The sequence below is a fragment of the Amblyomma mixtum genome, chromosome 5 (assembly GCF_055824585.1).
Source record: "Amblyomma mixtum isolate Tamu chromosome 5, ASM5582458v1, whole genome shotgun sequence".
In the NCBI taxonomy this organism is placed as follows: Eukaryota; Metazoa; Arthropoda; class Arachnida; order Ixodida; family Ixodidae; genus Amblyomma; species Amblyomma mixtum.
The window spans coordinates 118,957,715-118,981,349 of NC_143016.1; the positions used below are offsets into that span (position 1 = coordinate 118,957,715).

Below are 23,635 nucleotides of genomic sequence, written 5' to 3' on the forward strand. Positions count from 1 at the left end.
TCAGCAGTTGTTCTTAGCGGCGGGAACTTCAGTTGCACCAGTCTGAATCGCACGCAGCGGGTCACGGGACTTGGCCGGCAGGCTGCCGCACGAAGCACATTCACGGATGCGCCACAGGATAAAGCAACTCCCGAGAGAACACCTGCCGCACGAGAGGCCGCGCGCTCCAGCCGTTACAATAGAGCCGTTCCGGTCCTGCATATGCGACGCGACGCAATGGGCTCAGTCCCTTTCGAACGGCGCGCCGGCGCGACATAAATGACCGCCGACAGCTGAAAGGGGAAAATATAGGGAATTAAAGCCCTGAGGGCGGATATTGCGCTAATTCAATGGCATTTTAAAGCTAATTTTTTGCGATCACTCGGCGTGGTTTTGAAATTACAATCTGCTGTGCTGCAAAGGTATAAGCGCACGTTGACGTCTTAAAGCGATACGCAAAGCGATCACTTAGGGGTATCAGGTTGACTGGTTTGGTTTGGTTTGGTTTGGTTTGGTTTGGTTTATGAGGTTTAACGTCCCGAAGCTACTAAGGCTATGAGAGACGCCGTAGTGGAGGGCTCCGGAAATTTCGACCACCTGGGGTTCTTTAACGTGCACTGACATCGCACAGTACACGGGCCTTTAGAATTTCTCCTCCAAAGAAATTCAACCGCCGCGGCCGGTATCGAACCCGCGTCTTTCGGGTCAGCAGCCGAGCACCATAACCACTGAGCCACCGCGGCGGCGTATCAGCTTAACTAGGTTACTCGATCGTAGCATTGTTTTTTTATTGGAGGCGGAAGAGGAGCTTACATTTAACTCTCGCTTATACTCTTAATCTGGTCACCTTTATTAAACGCATACATTTTTAGGATTTTTATGCGTCTAATCGCATACAAATGTGCGTTCGCAAAGCATGGTACCACGCCAGCCGCGCGGCGCGAATTTCACCGCTTCGATGAAGACATTGTGCTAATATTTTGAAGCGAAAGCTTCGCTACGCTAGGTAAAACCGAGGTCACCGTGTCTGGAGATTTCACCTTCATTTGGCCTGGTTGGTCAAGTGGGCTTCCCGGAGCTCCCGAGATGTGCACGTCTCTCAAAGACATCGTCGGGTCGCCGCATCATTGCCAGACTACACATCCAACACACCACTCTCGTGGAAGAGCGCGTACGTATTCCATCCCAGTGGAGATGCGCCCTCCACGTGCGCCCTCTTCCCGCGAACATGACCCGTGAGGACCATAATGGCTGGCGCCTGGCGCGGCCGGAAGCACTGGCCCGCCACTATGGATATGCCTCCGGCCCCCTCCATAGGGGATGGTACACGGCCGCAGTAGTCCACCAATCCAAAACAGTGAAGAGTCTTACTTTCTGGAACCATGATGCAACACACACGGAGGAGGTTATCATTGCCTGGCTGCATCTCATCCCACTTCGAAAACAATTACTTACGACTGGGTGCTTCGGGGTGCCGACGTCATGGACAAACACCGCATGAACGTTACGACGTAGAGTGGGACCGTGCGGTGGTCCAGGGACCCAAGGGGGGTCTAAACACACTTGCCATGATAAAGTTTTTCTCTTTCTCTCGCGAGGAGCCTGCCGCAAAGTTCAGCAGGGCTGAGTACCATACCTAGCCTACCGCCCTCTCCAAAACAGCGTCTACACCGGGGACCCCGCTCACCCGAATTTCGTTTCGGCTCCTGCTCACGTGGGCCATGAGGGAAATGAGGCAGCTGACGCCGCCGCCCGCGCGCTCTCTCACCGGACATTCCCCTCCGACCCCGACGATCAGGAACTCGAATTCACTTCGGCTTGCTCCTTCAAAACATTGTTTTGCTGCGAAAGCAACACTACGCTTCGGGCTTCGAACCAACCACCTCCCGCAAGTGAGGCGGACACCCAAGCCACTAGGCCACCCGTCTGACCGCCCTAAGTGGGCGGCGAAATGAGGTTTTCTAACCTTAAGCGCCCGGCTAATGACGGCTGCTGAAGTTGGTTGGTGAATCACTTCATGCATCTCGCGCTTCAGGGGCACTTCTGAACAAACAGTACAAAAAGGGCTGTAGGGCAAGCCCCCTTCTGCTTGTGCATCTTGTGAATAGTTATGGTACAAAGGTCCCTATTTACCCTCATGCCGTACTGTAACCAATGCACGCAAGCTTTTAGTGCGCATCTGTTAGGCACCCTTTCTTGTGTTCCGTGTCGTAGTTGTTAGCGTAGGCGGCGTAACATGCCATCTGACAGGTGCGTGCTACGCGTGTGACAGGTGGTGTGTTGGCAGGCAGTAGCAGAGCGAAATGCCACCTGCCACGGGGAAAGCGGAGGAATGGACAAGCGCAAGGTGGCTGCCACGGGAAGATCCAGGAGGGCGGCTAGACGCCACTTGCAAGCTGTGGAAGGTTGCATGTGGAGAGCTGCGCTCAGATTTTGTATCTCCGTCTATCGTAATCGTCTGTAAATTTTTTATTGCGAAAGCAATACTGCTTGAACTTTTCTGCCATCGATGGTCGTGGCGCCTCCTTACACAGCGGCGCGTCACGTGACCGTGTGACGTCACGACAGACCGAGAGACGGGGTCCCAGCTCGCGCCATCGATGGCGGAGGTATTTAATTGGTTTGCCCGTAGTTTGGAACAAGCACCAAACACTCGATACAGCCATGAAAACTCAAACCTTTATTTCAAGGTATAGATAGAGTGCCAACATAGACAATTCGCTTGAAGGCCCTTTATTAATCAGATTAATATAGAAGGTATTCACGTGACGTCACGGGCACCATTTTGAGGAACAGCGCGCAGCTTCAGCAGTGCAAGCCGGAGCAGCTGGCGATAGCTCGATTGCGTGTGGCCTTTCGTCGTGCTCCATCACAGAATGGCAGCCACTGCGACATTGGTGCACATACGAGGTCTGTTAGAAAAGTATCCGACCTTTGGCCGAATAAAAAAAACTGGCATAACTGGAGCGTTAGAAACCTAATAACCTTCAAAGTAGTCTCCTTGGGGCTCCATATGCATCTCCCAGCGGTGCTGCCATTGTTGGAAGTATTCCGAAAATACCCTTTTCGGAATGGAATTTAGCTCTGCTGTCGTTGCAGCCATAATGTCCTTTCTTTTCTGAAATCGCGCTCCTTTCAATGACCTCTTGATTTTAGGAAACAGCCAGAAGTCGTAGGGGGACATATCAGGAGAGTAAGGAGCCTGTTGAACTACAGGAGTCTGGTTTTTCGCCAGAAAAGTCCGAATCAAATGCGAGGAATGTGCAGGAGCAATGCCGCGAGGGATGCACCAATTTCTTGTTGACCTTAATTCCGGTCTCTTGCGCCGCACAGCACCACGTAGGCGATGGAGGACATCCCTGTAGTACTGTTTAGTCATTCTTTGACCCTGTGGGGTGCGTACTCGTGGTCTGCCACACAGAGGGAGTCAAAAAACAGTCAGCATCACTTTGACATTGCTGCGCACTTGTCGGGCCTTCTTTGGTCTTGGTGACGTAGAATGCGTCCTCTGTGACGACTGAGATTTGGTTTCCGGGTCGTACCCGTGCACCCAAGACTCGTCACTAGTGATTACGGCGTCGGTGAAGTCAGGGTAACTGTTTGTGGAATCCAGCATCTCCTGTGAGACTTCAACACGAAGCTGCTTTTTCTCCACCGTCAGCAGCTTCGGCACAAATTTCGCCGCAACTCTCTCCATGGCCAAATCTTCGGTGATAATGGAATGTGCAGAAAAATTGCTCATGTCCACCTCTTCCGCAATTTCTCGGATAGTCACACAACAGTCCCGCATCACCACAGCGTTCACTTCGGCAATTACCTGGTCATTTCGGCATGTTGATGGCCGGCCGGAGCGTGGCTCTCTCTCCACGGATGTGCGGCCGTCTTTAAACCAGTTGCACCACTGCTTAATCTGTGTGCTGCTCATAGCATCATCACCGAGAGCCGTCTGAACATTTCGAATAATTTCCACTTGGCTATCGCGAAGTTTCTGGCAAAATTTGAGGTAGTAGCGCTGCTCCTCTCGCTCCGCCATTTTCCTTGCAACAAAAAACCGACGAGAGCACTGCGCACTCCCTCACTCAAACGCTGCTTCCCAGCGACTGACGCTATCGGCAGGCGGGAAAAAATTCGTGCATGCGCACGAGGGTTCAAGATCGGCTGCTGTAAGCGCGCTTGTTTCATATCCATCAGGTGTTCGAAAAAAAAATCAAGTCGGATACTTTTCTAACAGACCTCGTACTCACTACAAACTGAGGGGAGCGCTCTACAGCAGCGACTGTGAGCCCGAAACAGCAAACCATGAGCACTTTTTGTACTCCCCTGTTGCTTCACAAGGACTAGATAGTCCCATGGGCCTGCGCTACCCGACGGAACACCCTTCCTGTTCCCCGAAGTCCAGCTCCGCGGCTGGCAAGTGCAGGCCAAGGCCACACCTTCGGATGGTTCGCTACGATACCGGGCGGTTGACCTGCTCGCCCGACTTCGGCAGCGTGCGGCCCGGCTGCATGGACGCCGGCCCTGCACCGGCGGCCCACCAGCATCTCGCCTGTGAAGGCGACCAGCGCGGCTGCTGTGACGGCCAGGGACATATAGAAGGCCGCCTTGACGTCTCTCAGGGTGAGCGCCGAGTGCTCCTGGACCTCGCTCCGTGTGGTCCGCTCTCTGCAAGTTGCAAGGAGCCGCCGACAGGGCACGGTTGTACATGTGGCAGCGAAGGGCTTCTGGCAACGCAGGTGCAGCCATTCTGGAGGAGCCACAATAACTCGTACCTCTTCGCCATGCGCCGAAAGAAAGTGTTAAGGCTTAGATGTTCTAGTGCGTGAGCACTTAAGCTCCCACTCAGCGATTTCGGCACAGAGTATCTGCCCGGCTCCATCTGCCTACATTGTGGCAGGCAGACCACTTAGCTCACGCGACCGTGTGACGTAATCAGAACTTGCCCACCATGGCAGAAAGCAGTTAAATTAATGACTGGTCGCGAGAGGTTGCTGGGAAGAGCAACCTGGGTCGAACAAACCCCAGTGGCATCGCAGGGCAGCGGCCGCATCGTTTGACCGCTGTACCACTGCACAAGGAGTGGTATAAGGACTCCCAGGAATCTACGAATATAAGGTAGAGGATGACCAATTCAGCACATATGGGCATTAACCCACTCGCTTTATTGCGTCATACCGTTAATGGCGCGTTCAAGTGTCCCCTTAGTGCGCTAGAACTGAGGCCCCCACTCACCGATTTCACCAATCTTCAAAGCCGTGAAGCCTAGTTGAAATCAAGAAGAACGAATGGGCTTGAACAGGGCATGTAATGCGAAGACAAGATAACCGATGGTCTCTAAGAGTAACGGACATTATACCAAGACAAGGGAAGCGTAGCACAGGGCGGCAGAAAGTTAGGTGGTCCGATGAGATAAAGAAGTTTGCGGGGATAAGGTGCCCGCAGCTGGCACAGGACAGGGTTAATTACAGGGGTATGGGAAAGGCCTTTGTACTGAAGTGGACGAAGTCGGGCCGATGATGATGCTCATCACCTTCAAAACCGAGTGTCGAACCGAAACCAAAGTACTGGCGCACCTGATTCGCATTTGGTCTAACAAAACTAAATCGCCCGTCATTTTTTTAATGCGAAAGCATTATATGTATCATGAGGCGGAAAATCCCGCGTTGCCCTTGTCCACACCAGACGGTCCTAAAACCTACGTGACCTCATGACATAACTGGCAGTACCTACATTATCAGAAAAGAAAAATAAGAAAAATAAAATTTCTCCAAAGTAGGTTCCTTACACAAGCCGGCGCGAACGCACCAGCTTCGCTGGACACTTCATTAGCACTGTGCCGCCCCTGCTTTTTTTTTTTCAACATGGTATTTATTACAGCACTCTTGGGAGGGTGTGGTATTTATTACAGCACTGGTGGGAGGGAGTGCGAAAATTTTGTGCAGCTACCTGCAGGCGCTCACCATTCTTTGTCAGTAGCATTGATAAACTGAGCTCGACAATTTTGCGAGTGTCATTTTCCTTTTCCTAGCAAACAGTTTTACTGAATATATTTGAGTGTGCGAGCTGCCACAAGCGATCTTAAAAATGAGCCGTATTTCAAGTGCGCTTCAATGGGCGGAACTCGAGGGGACAAATGTCGAAGGGGCGCTGCATGGTACGGACTCCAGATAAAAGCTTGCAAACGTGAGCTCAATCAATTGAAGCGCTAGGGAAAATACGAAGACGATAGTTAAGACGCTGTGTCAGCAAGCACTTATCTTCTGTAGACTAAACAAAGATCGCGTAGTTCTGTTTCCATGTCTTCTACTTTGTTTCTGCTTAACCACGCACCGTTCGTTATATTCAAGGCCTACACGATAACAAGAAGTTGCCGTTCCTTGAGTAAAGGTGCTTCGCAGAGTTAGCGATCTGGAGAGAAAACGCGAAAAGCATTATTATGAAATAGGCTCATTCCCCGGAAGCAGTTTGTATGCATACATTTGTGCCCACCCACAGACATGGATAAATCACCAGATCACACGTCACGTTGTAGTTAGTGAAACAGTTCAAGAAAAAAAAAGCATCTCGTTCACATGTCTTAGCCACTCTTGTATCGCTAACACAACCTCTTGCTCTCTTCTCGACACGAAACGTTTCACGCGCATCTTTGTCGCGACACTCCTTCAACCTTTTCCGTTCAGGAAGAAAGGCACGCACGCGCAGGCTGGACTGTGGGCAGGGAAATGCATGCTTTCTTTACTTCTTAACGAAGATTTGTGCTCACGTAGATGCTCGATTAAGCATCAGCCAGTTTGGCCTACGCAAACGTCGTCCATAGAGGGTGTTTTGTGTTCTGGTTGTTTTGATTGGTTGTTTTTGCAGGCTCCTCCACGGTTGTCAATGCGTTGTCATTGCCGTGCTCGTCCTGTGTTCCCAAGCACGCCTTTAACCCTCGCCGTGCCTTCTCTCTAAGCCGTTGTCTTTTGTTTGAATGCCTGCCTTTTTTTCTTACCAAATATGAGCCAACAAGCTGTGCAAAATGGGCAGCTCAGTCATCGTTGATCAACCCGAATTTTTTTTTCCTCCCTTGTCACATTCCTTCTTTTTCTGCTATTTTCTTTTTTTTTTACTTCGTTGACAGAGTATAGTTAGCGGCTTTAAACCCAGGCTTCACGTTGTACATCTGTAAAAGACACGTCAGAGCCTGGTATATTTAAAATTCCCTAGCATATATCCACTTAAAGACTATCACTCTCGACGTCACGCTCAAACTTGAAGCTCTGACCACCCATATATGCCCTGTGCATTTCCTGTCAGCATCCACTGCTAGCACGTGCTGAGAGCTCCTCGATAAAAAAATTGGCAGTGGCTTCGCTCTGGAAGCGAAAAACTGCATTTATGCTTTTTTTGACGTCATGGCTGTTGCAGTTGGCGCTCAATGCACTGGGAGCACCACGATAACGGGGTAGGCAAGCCCGTTATATAGCCCTCCTTCCGCATGCATAGTAAGTGTGGTAAACACGCGGCTGCATGTAGCGTCATACGAGGAAGCCGAGTGCGCGCCGATGCACACTCGGTAAACACGCGCAGAGCGCGCGAATGACGGCGAAGGTCGACCGGCGCCGTCGTTCGCGCGCTCTGCGCGTGTGTCACGCGGCGAACTCGCGCATGCGCAGCTGTGGCTAAAATTCATCACGGCGCACGCCAGACCCGGTGTTGACTAGGCTAGTGAAGCTTTTCGCTTCAAAAAAAAAAAAAAAGAAAACTGACAGTCCCGGTACCACACTGCAACGCACATTCAGCGATAAACCCTCCGCTCTTGCTCAGTGGTTATGGTGTTCGGCTACTGATTTCAAGGACGTGGAATCAAATTCCCTAAACGACGACCGCATCTCGAGGGAGGCGAAATGCGGAAACGCCCTTGAGCTGCACGATGCTATAGGTCGTCAATGAACCCCGGGTGTCTCAGAATTGATCCGGAGCACTCCACTCCCGTCTTACCGCTTAAGGACGTTAAACCCCACATACCATTGGATATCAGACTATTTAATTCAGCGATGTCTGCTAATTGTTTTTGAGACCAAGTATACGCAGCGAGCAACCAACCATTGAAAAGCTTTTTGCGGCGAGCTACCAACACAGTTTGCAGCTGTGCTCAACAAAGCTTTGACTTCTAAAGGCTCGTCGGGGTCCATTCCCCTGTTAGACATGCAACCGAACTATGCGGTCGCGGTGAATGTCATGAACCTGTGACCTTAATGACCTTAATGACGTCACACTCAGTGCTGTCACAGACGACAAATGGGGTTTGCATAATTACTGCCTATGCCAGGTGGTGCAAGTTGAGAGCTTTAGTATATCTGAGACATATTAGCGAAGACATACGCCGGATTACCGATGCCGAGTGCGCATGCGCCGATTAGGCAAGCTCTTCACCTGCCCGCGCAGCTGCCACTGCTCGTGCGCTGGAAGCAACCGGAAATCCGGTATACGTATATGCGAGTATGTCTCCGCCATGCTATAACTCTGTTGATGTCGAAGCTACACTTCGTCGCCGAAGCAGAAACTCAGAAAATGTCGCACTGTAGCTCTAGCCTCGCAGAAAAGCAACGCTGCTACCAGGGCTTTCTCGGAGGAGGAAGATGCAGCCAATGTGCGGCCCTCTACTTCGTCTTTAGTCTTGCAGGCTCCGCTTTAGCACCACCGCCGAAAGCATCTCGCAGGCATGCACAGACCCACACATGGACGCATGCATGACACCGTGAGCGCACACGCCGCATCAGGTTTTACCCTTGGCGCTCCTCGGCGCGCCTTCTCTTTCCCACAACACTCTACTCTCCCCCCTCTGCAGACCACGGTCTCGGAAGCTGAGTAAATAACCACGGTCAGCGTTCAAAAATTCACCAGAAGGCAGTGTTTCTGCACCATTCACGCACTGTCTTTTCAGAGACGTCACAAACAGGAGCGAAGTTAAAGACGAACCTTTGGAGCTCCCCCTACATGCAGTTTTTCAAGTTCTGGACAATTACAATTACCGCCAGGGCATTACACATATTTTGAATCGTGCGCTTCGCTATGATACAGGTTTTACGCCCTCAGTAACAGTTTCAGAGAACCTGTCAAGTTGTTTTCCGATGTGTCATGGTAACTGAGCTTGGCGGCTGAGGAGTCATTCACCGAACAGTGAATAACATTCGATGTTTAGTCAATTGGCCCGACACTATGAAATCGCTGCATCAGACAAATTCCCTCGAAAACGAGTACACTACCACCCGAAGTCTTAGGTTTATTGTTCTCCTCCTTGAAGACGCGGCACTGTGAACTGAAGGATTATGAATTGCGCATCAATTTCTGCTTCGCCTAACAACAAGTTTACCCTGCTCTTAGTAAGGCGAAACTGTTTCGCAAAGCTTTCCTCTCCTGTTCCCAACTTATCTTTATTCGCATCGCCATCCGAATCACTACGGCTGCATTAGTGAAGCTAGAAAAGTACTTCCATAATAGTTAGGATTAACCTACATCTGGCTCGGGAGACTTCAAAACTATTGTTCGAAAAAGAGATTCGGACTGCCCCCACCAATCTCTTGGTCTCGACATTTGGCTTCGTTGGGACAGGCCTCGGCGTCCGATTACAGGCGTGGTTCCCGAGCTCCCAGAATTTTAAATTGTCACAGCTCCTTATCATTACATGATCAGTTTAGCTACGGCCCACTGCAAGACAAAGGCAGCTCCCATTAATCTAAAAATATTCTTTTCCTTATAAAAAAAAACCAGCAAAAAAGACGGGCACAAAGGAGAGACGAGGCACACAAAACGACTGGACTAACAACTGTGCTTTATTGAAAAACAGCCAGTCTCCCAGGAAACCTAACAGAGCATGCGCAGCTCAACGACAGCGCAAAAACCAGCACAAAAGACCGCGATGCCTGCGAAATAGTCAAGCTGCAGAGTCAACGGGACAGGTAACCTATTTCCTTCTGCATCAACGTGATAGACGCCATGCTAATGCAGCTATCTCCTTGATTACTTATGTGACATGCTTCGAGGATTTCGCGCAAACCTTACCCTTGCCTCTACCGAGAAAAGGGACATTCTAAAACAATGGGTAGCACCCGAAATCGCGGCAATGGCGAGGCAAGTTTGCTCCGTCAGCAGGAGTCAGAGAGTTATGGTGTTTTCGTAGCCTTTCATGGTGCTCTCGTAGAGGCAAGGGTAAGGTTGAGCGCGAAATCCTCGAAGCATATCACATAAGTAATCAAGGAGATAACTGTATTAGCACGGCGTTTATCACGTTGATGCAGAAGGAAATAGGTTACCTGGCCCGTACTCTGCAGCTTGACTATTTCGCAAGGCTCGCTGTCTTTTGCGCTGGTTTTTGCGCTGCCGTTGAGCTGCGCATGCTGTGTTAGCTAGGTTTCCTGGGAGATTGGCTGTTTTTCAATAAAGCACAGTTGTTAGTCCAGTCGTTGTGTGTGCCTCGTCTCTCCTTTGACCCCGTCTTTTTGGCTGGTTTTTTCATGAGTATCTACCAACTAACCCAGATTTCAACTCTCCTGCAATTCTTTTCCTGCGCCACCAGCGGTCAGCAAATCCAGTAAATTTCCTAATCTAATCCGCCAGCATGACCTTTCGACGCCGCTTACTACCTTATCAGACACGTACAAGCGCAAAAAAAAAACACGGACAGAGTTTTGCGCTTGTACGTGTCTGCTATGAACCAACTAGCCCAAAGGTCTGTGCTCCTGAGCTTACTACCTTGATTGTTGTCTTGGAATCCGTACCGTTACCCTAAGCGCCCATTAATTATCTCTTCTCCGCATTACATGCCATGTCCATGTACAGGTAGAAGCAGCGTCATAGGGAACATGGGGATGCATGCGCCTTTGCCGCCGATTCTCGCCGCCTCTCGGCGACAGTGGTTCGCGAAGTGCGAAGCGGGACGTTTTCGAAGTTTCGTCGCATCGGATGACTTCATGGCTTTGAGGCATAAAACTTTTCACCCAGTCCCGTTGCACTTGACGGGCGAATACAGAGCTGCCGCAAAAGCACACAGTGAATAAAGAATTTAAAAAAAAAGGAAAGCATTGGTCAAGTTGTCTTTGTACTTTGCTAAGAAGAGAGCAGGCAAGAAAGTAAACTCGAAAAAACAGCAGCATACAAATTCTGCACCCTTGTTTGTGTTGTTTCGTTCTTGTATCTACATTCTTGTACTGTTTGTTCTCTTTTTAGGAAGGAACTGGTGGCAGGAAAACGCGCAATACGTGACAAGATAGCGGCTCGCAGCCGAGCCATGGTCGAAAATCACCGAGATCACGAAAGAATGCATAAACCAGTCATGGTTGTAACCTATGTCAGTGCTTGGCATTTTTATTTTTTTATTTCAAGCATTCTTTCAGACACAGACGGTCTAGTATAGCAGGTCTAAAGGCAGATGCTCTCTGCCTGACGTGGGCCCTGTCACCCATACTGTACTCAGACATGCACAAAGGATCACAACATGCTACGTAATCATAAAAAAGAAAAATGACATCCAATACAGGGTTTAGTTCGTTTTCAAAACATGTATGCTTACTGCTTTGAATTGGACAGTATGTACGTTCTGAAGGCATTTTTGAAGCTTTCAAAAGCTCTACATTGCTGCGATATGTCGAGAAATGACGGGTGTGTATTTAGAAAATTAGGGATTAAGAACGTCAGTGTTTGTGTACCATAGCTCGTTCTTATGACAGGTAGTCTAAAGAAGTTCTTTCGAAAGTTATTCCGTTTAGTACTGGGCAGGTGCAAGTTTGTTAACATTGATTCTGGATTGATTGTCATCATCCACACTGATTGTCATTCCACACTGGACGCACAGTTAAAGCAATTCCGTAGCGCTTTCTATGTTGAGACTTTGGCTGAATGCAACAGTGCAGCTGTTTTGTAATACAGAAAGACTAACTTAAGCAAACCCAATCTTTGCTGTGTGCACAGCCCCTGGAGCAAGGAAGCATGCAGGTACTGAGCCGTGAGGGCTGCGACCACATACCTGAGCAGGCAACTCCTGATCTCCGACAGAAAGCGCTCACGCCTGTACACGGGGAGGCCAGATTCAGCAAGCCACATGGTCCTGCGCCGACGGAACGGGCAGAAATTGTAATAAACCTAACAAATATACTGTCACGTTGTAGTGACGGCAGTCCAGCGGCCAGGAAGACACCAGCAAGACTCGCAAACGAAGCTCTTTATTTGGGCTGACTTGCGCCCGCAAAAGAACTGAATCACTCGGCGGCGGCGTAAGCAACAAACGTGATCGTCAGTCGTCGAACTACGAATGCCCGCTGCTCGCTGCATCGCTCAATTTAAAGCCGGCAAGGAAACTTCGAGATAACAGGTCGAGACCATCTAGAGTAATCTGGAAACACGTAGATGCAGCTCTTCATGGCTGTGATCAGTCGAGATTAGTCCGGTCGCTTCTCGCGTCACGAACAAAAATGATAACAACCCTTTCCTGCGGCCTTGCGCGAACGAACAGACACAGCAATGATACGTGGCAATATTAAACTAGACGGTGAGCAGCGTACAAGGTTCCGGTACGTCCTACGAGGACGCACTGACGACAGACATAAAAATACAAAAATTTGGAACATAATAAGTGGGAAAACGCGGACGCTGCGCAGCATCCGTCGTGTGTACATACACCTTCGAGCGGGCAAGTGCGTCCCGTTGTACCTGCCTAGTCGTCCTATAAGCATAGGTCGGCACACTCACTCATGAGTGCACTCATATCGCCTCACTCACACTCACGTCTGCGTGGGTGGTCACGAGTGTGTGTGCGAGTGGTAATGAGTGCTAGTGAGTGGATGTGAGTGTGAGGGGAGATGAGTTTGAACAGAGATGAGTGGCGAATGGTGAGTGGACATAAGTGGCGAGTGGATGTGAGTGGTGGGTGGACGCGACAGCGAAGTTTGACACTTGTGTTGTTCTCTTCTCTGTTCTGATCTTCTCCAGAAAAGTTTGTATCGTGCCGATGGTGACGAAACGTTGCGGTGATTTTCGGCTGTGAATATGAGGTGGCAACCAAATTGTTGGCACCCTTTAGATTCGTTGGATGTACAGTTCGAACTTATACCTCCTATACTCAGGAAATGGATCTAAATCATAACGTCTTTCAGTATTGTCACATTTTCACTCGATAAAAGATTGCAAAAGAAAAGCAGAGCAAGCGAATTAAAGCTGATAAGAATCGAGCTAGGGGCGACAGTTTTCGTTTCGCCTAAAAGTATCCTGGAAGTGGGTGCTACTGTTCAAACTGCTGATACCAAGAAGGCAGGGAAGGAAAACCGTGCGACGGACACCATAGCCAAAAATGGGAAGCAAATAGAACAGGAGGGTGGGGGCCGGAGAGGAGCACAGGGAACTTTTCATAGAACAGAGACTGGACTGATCATAGAACAGGAAAGAGTTGGGAATTAAGCTCATCCACGCTCTCCCCCAGAAAACAAAAAGAACTTTTTTTTCATAATAGCGAAATTATGAAAAAGCTCCTGTCTGCATCATGTACAGGTGCTGTCAAAAGTAAATGGAAAGAAATAGCTTTTTCGGCAGAGTCGCCTTCTATTTACTTTTTGACGGCGGTTGTACGCGGAACGCAGGCTGACCTGCCAAGTCAACAACTTCATACAATATTCTGCTGCATGTGCGAAAGGTATATTTTTTATTTGTGTTGCCCAACACTGGGCGAGTGAAATGGGCGTGTGAAATACGATTCTGTTTTATCTTGGTGTTTTCAAAAGTGTAAGTGGAGTAACTTCTCTTTGCAAGCTCTGATTTCAGCAATTGTTTCCCCACTGATATCTGGACAGCATGAGGAATCCTTTGAACCGGATGCTGCAGTGTCTTCTAAGAACTTCTGGATAGGGTTTTTTTTGCCAGCAAAGCCTTCCTGGTTCAGAAGGGCGTGCACTGCAAAATTCCTCACAAGTCACCTGCATACGCGTTCTTCCACCAACGACGCTTCCTTGACCAATAACGCAGCGGACAGGAGAATAACTAGGTGCAGTGTTGGCATTCCCTATTCCTACGCAGATGCGCTCACGGTCTCCGCGCGCCGCGGTATCCAGTGAGAACACCGCGCTGATTTCTCAAGCCTCCTTCAGAAAGGGATTATGCGCAGCGCAGACAACGCACTGCACGGCAGGTGTGTCCACATATCGGTCATGCATACCTGCTATGGCTAGACCAAGCCAACCCTGCTCTTAACTATGCCCCAAAGTAAGCCCAGGAATCTGTCGTAAAGGGATTGATAATGGCCACTCCCCTGTGGATCTTTTCCTGCACGACAAATATGTATTTGGGCCCGTTCAAGCCATTTCCCTTCCCGTGGGGAACTCGCTCGATCTTTTCAAAGACATTCCCGAGTTTCCATGCAGCGAAAAGTATTGCTAGCCGCCACTTGCATGTAATGTGTTCATGCATACTCATGAACACGTCATTGTCAAGACAAATTGATTATTGTTACTTCGCCACCGTTGTAAAACGTGTCTAAGCATCTTAGCTGACGCTAAACAGGCACTTCTTGTCTCAGCAGCAAGTACGGAAGCACACGTGCGTAACAATGCTTCAGTACATGGAAGATGCCTGATATGAGGGGTGTTCAATAAAGATTTCCCCTGACTCACTTCTACTTACTGTAGGATGCTGAAACTGCGCATGTGTAATTACTTAAGTCCCTATAGGGCACGTGCTCATGTGCAACTCTCAAATAAAAACGGTCTTCCTTTTACAGGTGCTGAAGTGGTGTGAGGTGTGATAATGGATGCAGTGAAATACAGAGCAGTCATCAAGTTCCTGTACTTGAAAGGCCGCACTCCAAGGGAGACGTTCTATTAAATTAAAGGGGTTTATGGGGAGGATTCCCCATCATATGATGTAGTAAAGAACTGGCATCGTCAATTCAAATGTGGTCGGACTTCGGTGGAAACAGCTCCGATTGCAGGGTGACCTCACTCCGCTATCGATGAACAAACCATCCTGCAAGTGGAGGCCGCCATTTTAGAAAATCGCCGCATAACCGTTCGAGACCTAGCCCAAAATATCAAGATTAGTGTGGGGTCCATGGAAAAAATCATTCAGAACCATCTTCACATGCGTAATGTATCCGCTCGCTGGGTTCCCCGGTGGCTCACACCTTTCCAAAAGCAGGAACGAGTCGAATGCTCCCAGGCCCTTTTGAACATGTGCCATGGAAACCAGGAGGACTTTTTCAACAGACCGATTGCACAGTATGAAAGCTGAGTCCATCACTATGATCCGGAGACTAAAGTCCAGTCGATGCATTCGAAGCACTTGGACTCATCGCCTCCAAAGAAGACACGCGCCCAGCCCCAGGAGGGCAAGGTCATGCTCACAGTCTTTTGGGACCAGCACGGAGTAGTCTTGATAAATTTCCTAGCAAAAGGTGCCACGATTACTGGGGCATACTATGCTTCACTGCGGCGGAAATTGCGAGAGGCCATCAAAAGCAAGAGACGTGGCATGCTCACCAAAGGTGCCCGCCTTCTGCAAGACAATGCCTCAGTTCCAAACTCACATGTTGTCTAGATGGAAGCACGCTGCTGCGGCTTTGAAATTCTACCGCATCCCCCTTAATCACCCGACCTCGCACTATCAGACTGCCACCTCTTTCCAACAATGAAGTCATATTTGAAGGGCAAGCATTTTCCATGTGATGAGACTGATTTCTGAAGTCACAACATGGCTTTTGGAGCAACCTGTTGACTTCTACAAGCCAGGTGTTTACAGTTGCATAAAAAGATGGGAGAAGTGTGTGTCCCTGGGTGGCACCTATGTAGAGAAGGACTAATAAATCTGCAAAGTGTCATTGCTCTCCGTCCAAAGAAAGTGGGTCAGGGGAAATCTTTATTGAGCGCCCCTCCTAAGTGGCCACTTCCTTCAAGCTGTGAAAATTGGCCAAAGGGACCCAACAGTGTCCCGTGAATGAACGTTAATCTAGTGAATGGGCATGAATTCAAGCGAATGGTTGTGTGAGACGTGAGTGCGGGTGAATGGTTGTGAGTGTGAGTGGCCATATGTGTTAGTGTGAGTGAATGGGTGAGAATGGACATGAGTGTAAGTGCGAGTGAGTGGATGCGAGTGCGAGTGACTGTGAGTGTGAGTGTGATTGAGCCACCTTTCATGGTGGCTCAATCACAGAACAAAAGCTGCATTTGTGCACTTTGCGTGCAAAGAGCTATAGGGATGTGTCTCTCGCGTCCCTATAAAGCGCGATGCTGTTAACTGTACTTACTTTTGGCATAAGCATTTGAGCAAGTCCTGTACTGAGTCACTCCCGCCACGAACAAAATGTAAGCCGAAATGATGGTGTGCAGTTGTGAAGATACCACTCGGCTTCCTAAAGAAACACGCGCCAGACGTGCAATTAACCAAGAATTGCGCTTTAGGGGTGAAGGAGCACAGTGCTACCTAACGCATACCTAACGCATACCTAACGTTTGCGGAGCGCTGCAGCAATCGAATTTCAAATAACATCAGCCGAGTGACGAAAGCAATGCAGGCAGGTCAGCGCAGTATGACGGGGCGCGTTGCCGAAGTTAACAGGAGGATATGCCTGTGCTCAAAGCAACCTATCGCCGGAGCTCATCGCTATCAGCTTGCAACAGCGTACGTATCCCATCATTCATACGGAAAGGTCTCACTAGGACGGCGATAACGGCTCGCATGTAGTGGGCCGCTTCTGCGCCGGTCAACAACTGCATTCATTCGCTCCCAAGCGATGCTCATCGTTGCTTAAGGCCTAAAGCGCTGCAAGCTGCACTGACTACGACAAACCTAAAAAATATCCCTATCGGGCGGGGGCAGCGGGTTTCTCCCAACGCATATTAGAGCGCCTGCTCAACGCGACTCGCACTCAGAGCTATTCAGAGCTACCCGCACGTGATGTGATACCATCATAGTGTTGGCTATGTTGGTGGAATGGACCACTGTGACTGTCTGCGCTCTCATCGAATGTGCTTATTGTCATCTACTGTACTGTACACTGTGTAAATATCCGTGGCACACCATTATGATGCCCGAGAAGTCGAATGAAGCCATCTAAAAATTCGCTGTGGCTTAGCTTGGTTAAGGCCGGTAATTGCGAAAGCAATATCCGTACCTACGCCATGGTACAGCTGGTAGTGTAGCTGGTGGTGGTGCTTGTGGTTAGACTTGTGGTGATGCATCGGTTATACAATCCAATCCAATCCAATACAATCCGAACCAATCCAATCTAATCCCATCCAATCCAATCAATTCCATCCAATCCAATCCACTGCTATCCAATCCAATCCAATCGAACCCAATCCAATGTAATCTACTCTAATCTAATGTAATCTCATCTAATCCAATACGATACAATACAATCCAGTCCAGTCCAATCTAATCTAATGTAATCCAATCTAATCCAACTAATGCAATCAAGGTCAAATGAAGGTCAATGGTGGTAACAGCCGCGGCACGATGGTGGTCACCCTGCAAAGTGCAAGTAGTATTGCTTTCGCAATAATAGAGTAACGCGTGCATAGAGGGAAAAATAAAATTGGCTTTGATGAAGCAAACGGGGGAGTATCTGTCTCACTTTTCGCTAGGCACCCAAACCGCCCCTTGAGGATGGGATGAGGAAGGGGATGAAAGAAGGAAGAGCAAAAGAGCTGCGGGTGAATTTCGACCTCCTGGGGATCTTTACGAACAGTGACATCGTACAAAACACGGGCGCCTTTTTGCGTTTCGCCTCCATCAAAACGCGGCCCCCACAGCCGGGATAGAGCCTGCGTCACAAGGCCAAGCAAATAGCGAGCGAGGACAGCCGCCGCGGAGACAGCTTCGCTCTTAATTGTTCGAATCAAGCAATATCTTGATCTATGTATCTTTTTGTTTTGTTTTAGAACGGAAGTTCATCTGTTCAAAGTTGAAACTCAAAAGCTCTTTAAACTTTAAACAGCATTTGAGTTAGAAGCTAGTCTGCTAGTCTTCCATCGGAACTGCCAACCGTCGCCAATAGAGTGACAACATTATGGACGCTGATATCGAAGTGTGTTACTTTAGAAAGCGCACTTTTGGGCAAAGATGTTGTTGACTCTGATAATTCTTTTTAAATAGTTTAGGTTAAGAATCGAAATGAACCTCTGCGGCCTGGCAAGGGACAATTATTGTCCACTGAGGGCAGAATCCTACAGCCGCTTGTGTTCAAAGTGGGGGCACCCATTCTTCAGACAAGGGACGCCATTTATGGGTGTTCACATGGCGAAGGCATGTTCTGAAAGTTAAACCTTAAATAAGGCTTCGACGCTAACAGCGGTATTGTACAGCGTCTAGGACCAGAGAGCCGAAAGTGCTATTGTTCGCAATATCGCAGCAACACGACACTTGCTTTCGGGCTTCAAAACGGCGTAGGTATCCTCATCGAGGATACACGCAACCGCGTTGTCGTCGAGTCACTCTTTCACGCCAGCGCACCTGAGCTCCATCTGTCGGAGGAAGCACGGTGGCAGCTCTCGGCTGGAGTACCAGGTGAGCATCATCTCGAGGATGGGCTCTCTCGCGATGTGGAAGCGGCGACCGGGGCTGGAGCAGGCAGCCCGGTAGTGCTCCACTATGGCCACCTCGGTGCTGAGCTGCACCCCGGTGCCGGCCATGAGGGCGTCGAAGGTGCGCGGAGACACCATGTCCATGTAGTCGAGCAGGAAGCTGCCCTGGCGGACCATCAGCGCGTGCATGGCCCGAAACTCGGCGCGAGGGGACTCCTGCACCATTGCGTTGGGGTACATGTAAATCAAGATGTTTGATGACCCAGCTCCTCCCGCGAGAAGTAAGGACGCGGCTGCCTTCTTTGGTCCCCATCGCCTGTTGGCATGTGCCGGTAGCAATTAGCTCACGTCACTGGCGAGACGCCGCTATCCTGGCACTTTGAAAGTGCCGCTGGGCGCTTAGGCGCACGCGCTCTTTCTGCAGGCGCCCAACTGCAGGATATTGCCTGAGCAAATCATGAGATCTAAAGCGGTTACGGTCTTAGAGAACGCCTATGTAGTACGCTTTTACTGCGAAAACGCTCAAGAGCGGAATTAGGCTGGCTGGTACAGTCGTCCATACACCTGTCTGGGACACTCGCACGGTACATGGGTGAATGTACTTCTGCCATTTATTTGTGGGCTGGGGCTCTAAACTTGACCTTGCCTTGCATGCATATTCCCGAGAACCGTGTCTAACTATTTACGTCATTAAAACTGTGCAAGGCCTGCCAAGCAGCGGGGATTGTTGTAATTAGGCAAGAGAATACGCCGTTCGAACTCTCTATAGGCAAGTGTGTGGACGATTGTACATGGCTTAAAACTTGAACAACGTACTGTACAGGAAACAGTAGCATAAAGCTTGTGCATGTTGCTTTCTCTACTGCTCTGGTCTGTCTTGTATGCTGTTCCAAATCATAGGTTCCGTAAAAAGGCGAGAAACTTCTTTTGGATCTGTCACCTAAAGTGAGGACATTGCACAGTTACTAACCTAGAAGAAGAAGACACATCACTGTTGTTTAATTTCCGTAATGCCCCAAAGCCTATGTGTTACAACGTTGAGTCCGCTTCTTTATTTACCAAGTTTTTAGGTGGCAGACCTTCGCTGTGCTGCGGCACGCTTCAGAAGAGTGGCGGTCATTAAGCTATTAATGCGTACCTCCAGGGCCTTCTCGAGGAATTCCGTCTTGAGGGTGTACGGTGTGGGCGGCGGCCGCTGCCGCATGACGTCAGCCACGCTGTCGATGCGGGCCGCGGGCGTCTGCACCACAAGGCTGCCCTTGACGCTGCCGTTGATGAGGTTGCCCAGCAGCACGCTTCCCAGGGTCCAGCCAAGGAAGGCGAGCCGGATGCTGCCGCGACGCAGATCCATGCTGGTGCCTGTCAGGCGCGAAATTGCCTTGTTTAAAGAATGTCAGGGTAGGGCCACATTCAATGGGACAGCCTTCTGTGCTGGAAAACGTAGTCCATCCGCCGGCGTCAAGCAGGCGGACATGAGGTCCGTGCTACAATACGACGAGAAATATTTTTTGGGGAAATTTTTTATTGCCCGAATGTGCCAAACTCGGTCAACTGTAGTGTTCATATCCAGAGAATATCAATAAATACATATAAACTGGGCTCAAAAAGTGCTCCGAGTTTCACCGAAGGAATTCGGGCAATTCAGCCTTGAACTATATGGAAACCGATACGTAAAACGCAGCTGTGCAATCTACGTCCCGCACCTCATCTAAATGACTGTTTATACTTGAATTCAATGTCACATCGAAAACCTGCTGGAAAAAATTGCACCCGGAGTATCAACAGTATAAATTGCCATGTGCCGCTAGAAGAGTCTTATCGAAAGCCTTTTTAATAGAGTAAGCCCCGTGGCTCTGCGTTGCAAAATTTCTGGCGATATGTAGCATTCAAATTTCCGCATGCTCAACCGAACACGTGGTGCCTTGTTGTGAGCTAAACGCTACAGGTGCATGCTGTTTTGCTCTCACAGATGGTGCCGATGTCGCTGTTTTTCCCTCTGGGCAACGTTTCTCCAGCTGCGGCTGCCTGCTCTGGCACTGCCATGCGCATCCGCATTCCTCTTTCTTTGGATACCGTCATGCCAGTCGGTGACAACGGTCATTGAGCACTGCACTTGAAAGCAGGTCCTTCAAGCGAAAGCATAATCGTCGCGCGACAACCGCCTACAGCACAACCGTCGCTTAAAGTGGCTCTAAGGGGCTCTAATAAAATTGCGGTATGCCTGGGATGTTAAAGCACCCCGCTTTGTGAATATTGTCCAGCAAGAATTTTTTCAGTGCGCTTTGTGGAAGCTGAGTTATCTGTATTTCAGCGCCTTCGTTCCTTTCTCTCTCGTCACTTTTTGCACGCTGGAAGGAAAGCGCTCCTACGCCGGTTCAATCTCCGGGGGCGGATCTTTCCGACTCGCCTGAGCTACGCGGCTTATTGATCACAGCTATGGTAGCTGCCTGACGTCTGAAAGAATCTAACCAATGGCCATCTCTCAACATGTATACGCAGGTGCGGGCGACGGAGGAGGGTGCGAGCATCAAAAAGTCGCCGCAAAGGGCTCGCCAACTTTCGCGCATGATTGTGGGTTCTCTGCTGCGTGCAGCACTGTGTTATTTGGCTCAGGTGTTCATGACAACAGAATGCAGTGGTTGAGAGAGTTGATGTTCTCTCACCGGTAATGTTTCAGAGCTCCTTTAAGCATCGCTGCCGTGCACTGCATTTAATCTCCCATATGACATCTCCTTACTCAGGCAGCAACAGTCACGCTCCTTCCAAGACAGTGGGAAAAAATGGCTGAGGCTTAGCTAAGGTTAAGCCTAGTCAGATGCGAAGCATATTGATAGCTAGGCTTGGTAATACATGGCTTTCCTTGGTTGACGTTCATCCCGCTCTTCATCGGTCTCTGTGGCACGCTGAAGCTTTCGCTTCTCGTTCAAATCAGCCCTGCTTCTAGGCGGCATCCCAACACCTGGCCGCCTCGTAAGTGCCCGGAGAGCGAGGCAAGCTCAGCTTTATACCGCTGCTGTAGCGTCACGTGGTCAGCTGCAGCGCCTCTGATGTGGAGCCTCCACCGCCGCGGCCGACCGCGCGAGCCGGCAACCCATCTCTCCTCTGCTGTGACGTCATGTTGTCACGTGGTCAGCCGCCGCGCCTCTGATGTGGAGCCTCCACCGCCGCGGCCGACCGCGCGAGCCGGCAGCCCATCTCTCCTCTGCTGTGACGTCATGTTGTCACGTGGTGTCACGTGGTCACGCTCAAGGTCAATGGTAGCTCCACCGCCGCGCTCGACGGGCTGTAGTGTAGCTCTAGTAATATGCTTCGCATAAAAAAGTACAGTACTCATAAATATTTCCTGGTGTCTTTGTCTCAAATGTTCTGTACGCGATCTCAGTACAGCATACAGAGCAAGTTCTGAATGCGCCGGTGAAAGGAGACGAGATTGTACGGACACTGCCGAGGGAAGCGGACGACAACAACCTGGCAACAGTGTTCACTTCAAATGTGAAGTAGTCCACAGTTCCAACCTCCTCCCAGGGGAGGTATGGCTGAACTGCTTGGTGCAGACACCTGTTTGCAGGCTCCACAAGAATACCAATGAGTGACGCCAATATCGTTAAGCTCCAGGAGCAGACTGACGGCGATACCGTGGGACACACCTATGCTATGGAAGCGGAAGATGTCGACGACTTGGGCAACCCAATGGGCGTTACCAAAAAGCGCGTTTTCAGTGGAAGCCACAGGTCTGAATAAATTCTTCTGGGTCTTCATTACCGTGCATCTGGGACGAGTCAAAGCACTTCGCCATTGATGAGGACCAGAACGATATATCCATGAACACCTTTCCCGACGTGTTCACAGACAAGATGTACAAAACAGAGTTGTGCGTGTAATAATATGAATATCTTCAAATAAAGCGCCTACCGTTAAGTCCATACTTGCATTGTCTTCGGCTGCCCATAGATCACCTATGACTGCAGTTTTTGCATACGTGTGACCAAGTCGCACAATTTCTTACCGTCGCCAATTAAAAATAGCAGCCACTCGCCTTCCATGAGAAGAACTTGTAGGTAAGAGAACAGCTGGCTGATGAACGTTTTCTGCGACCCCCTTCCGGAGATGCGCGTCTCGCAGCGGTAGAGCGCAGTGGTGACCGCGGTCGTCACGAGCCACGAGACCACGATAGCAAGCCATACCTGCGACAGATATTTCAGTGGTTCTGCACGATGAGGCAACATCCGCTTTCAGTACACGAAATACAGACCTGCAGAGGCATTACAGCAACACCGAGGCTTCAGCCCGTGAAAATTGAGGGTAACATGCCAGGAGCTAAAACTAACAGGTAGTGTTTTACTTCTAGCCAACATTGATTAACCATTGGATCTTGAGACTAAAGCCAGAAGGTCAAAGCGCAGTTCATTCAAAGGGCAGACCAAAAGATTTCATTTGCGCGTGAAGTTCCGGAACCGGCGCCTGGCGAAGTACACCGGAAGTTTGAGCGGGGATTTCAAAAGATTCTAAGCATGGGGGGATCAAGAAAGGAAGGAAATCTTTTCAGCAAACAACTGACAGCGTCAATAGACGCCAGTAATTTCGAAAAACAAGTTAATTAGCAGGTTCATTAACTAAATTTACTCATGAGCTTTCAAGTTGGCACGATCTCGTAGTTAAGGCCGTTGACAGGTTCGTAGCCAAAGAGAGGACGATGCCATATCAGTTTTCAAAAAAAAGAGTTGCTCTCTAAAGCTTTGCAGCACGAGGAAGGCTGGTGTTTTTTTCCTGTAGAAAACCGAGACAAACCGTATTAAGTACGCAGGAAGTTCAATGCAAACGCAGCGTTTGTTAGTGCCGTGTTGCAATGCATACGACACCCACTTCAAATCCTCTGCGCCATTTTACTGCGGCTTGCACTTTCTTGTGCTTTGTCACACTGGGTAAGAAAAATTATAGTCATCGCCAAATAAGTGACCGTAGTTTTTGAGAGTGACTAAACGAAAGAACCTGCAAGATGCAGTATAACGTCGCAGACGGTTCGTATTCAACGCCGTAGGTATTGAAATAATGACATAGCCAGACGTGCACTGAACTTTCTGCGAACGTCACGCGCCGTGTTTCGCTTTAGAACCGGA

General features: G+C 49.5%; 1 protein-coding gene across 1 annotated transcript in view; it reads right to left on the bottom strand.

Moving 5' to 3' along the window:
• LOC149343478 (uncharacterized) overlaps positions 1–23,635 on the bottom strand; it is a 30,879-nt gene continuing 7,244 nt past the window's right edge. The window contains exons 5-10 of the mRNA XM_089546984.1: positions 22,555–22,702; positions 19,657–19,877; positions 18,448–18,734; positions 11,981–12,061; positions 4,456–4,641; positions 1–142 (exon numbers count right to left, since the gene is read on the bottom strand). Coding sequence (XP_089403110.1) covers positions 1–142; positions 4,456–4,641; positions 11,981–12,061; positions 18,448–18,734; positions 19,657–19,877; positions 22,555–22,702 — 1,065 coding nt within the window. The remainder of the gene's footprint in view (positions 143–4,455; positions 4,642–11,980; positions 12,062–18,447; positions 18,735–19,656; positions 19,878–22,554; positions 22,703–23,635) is intronic.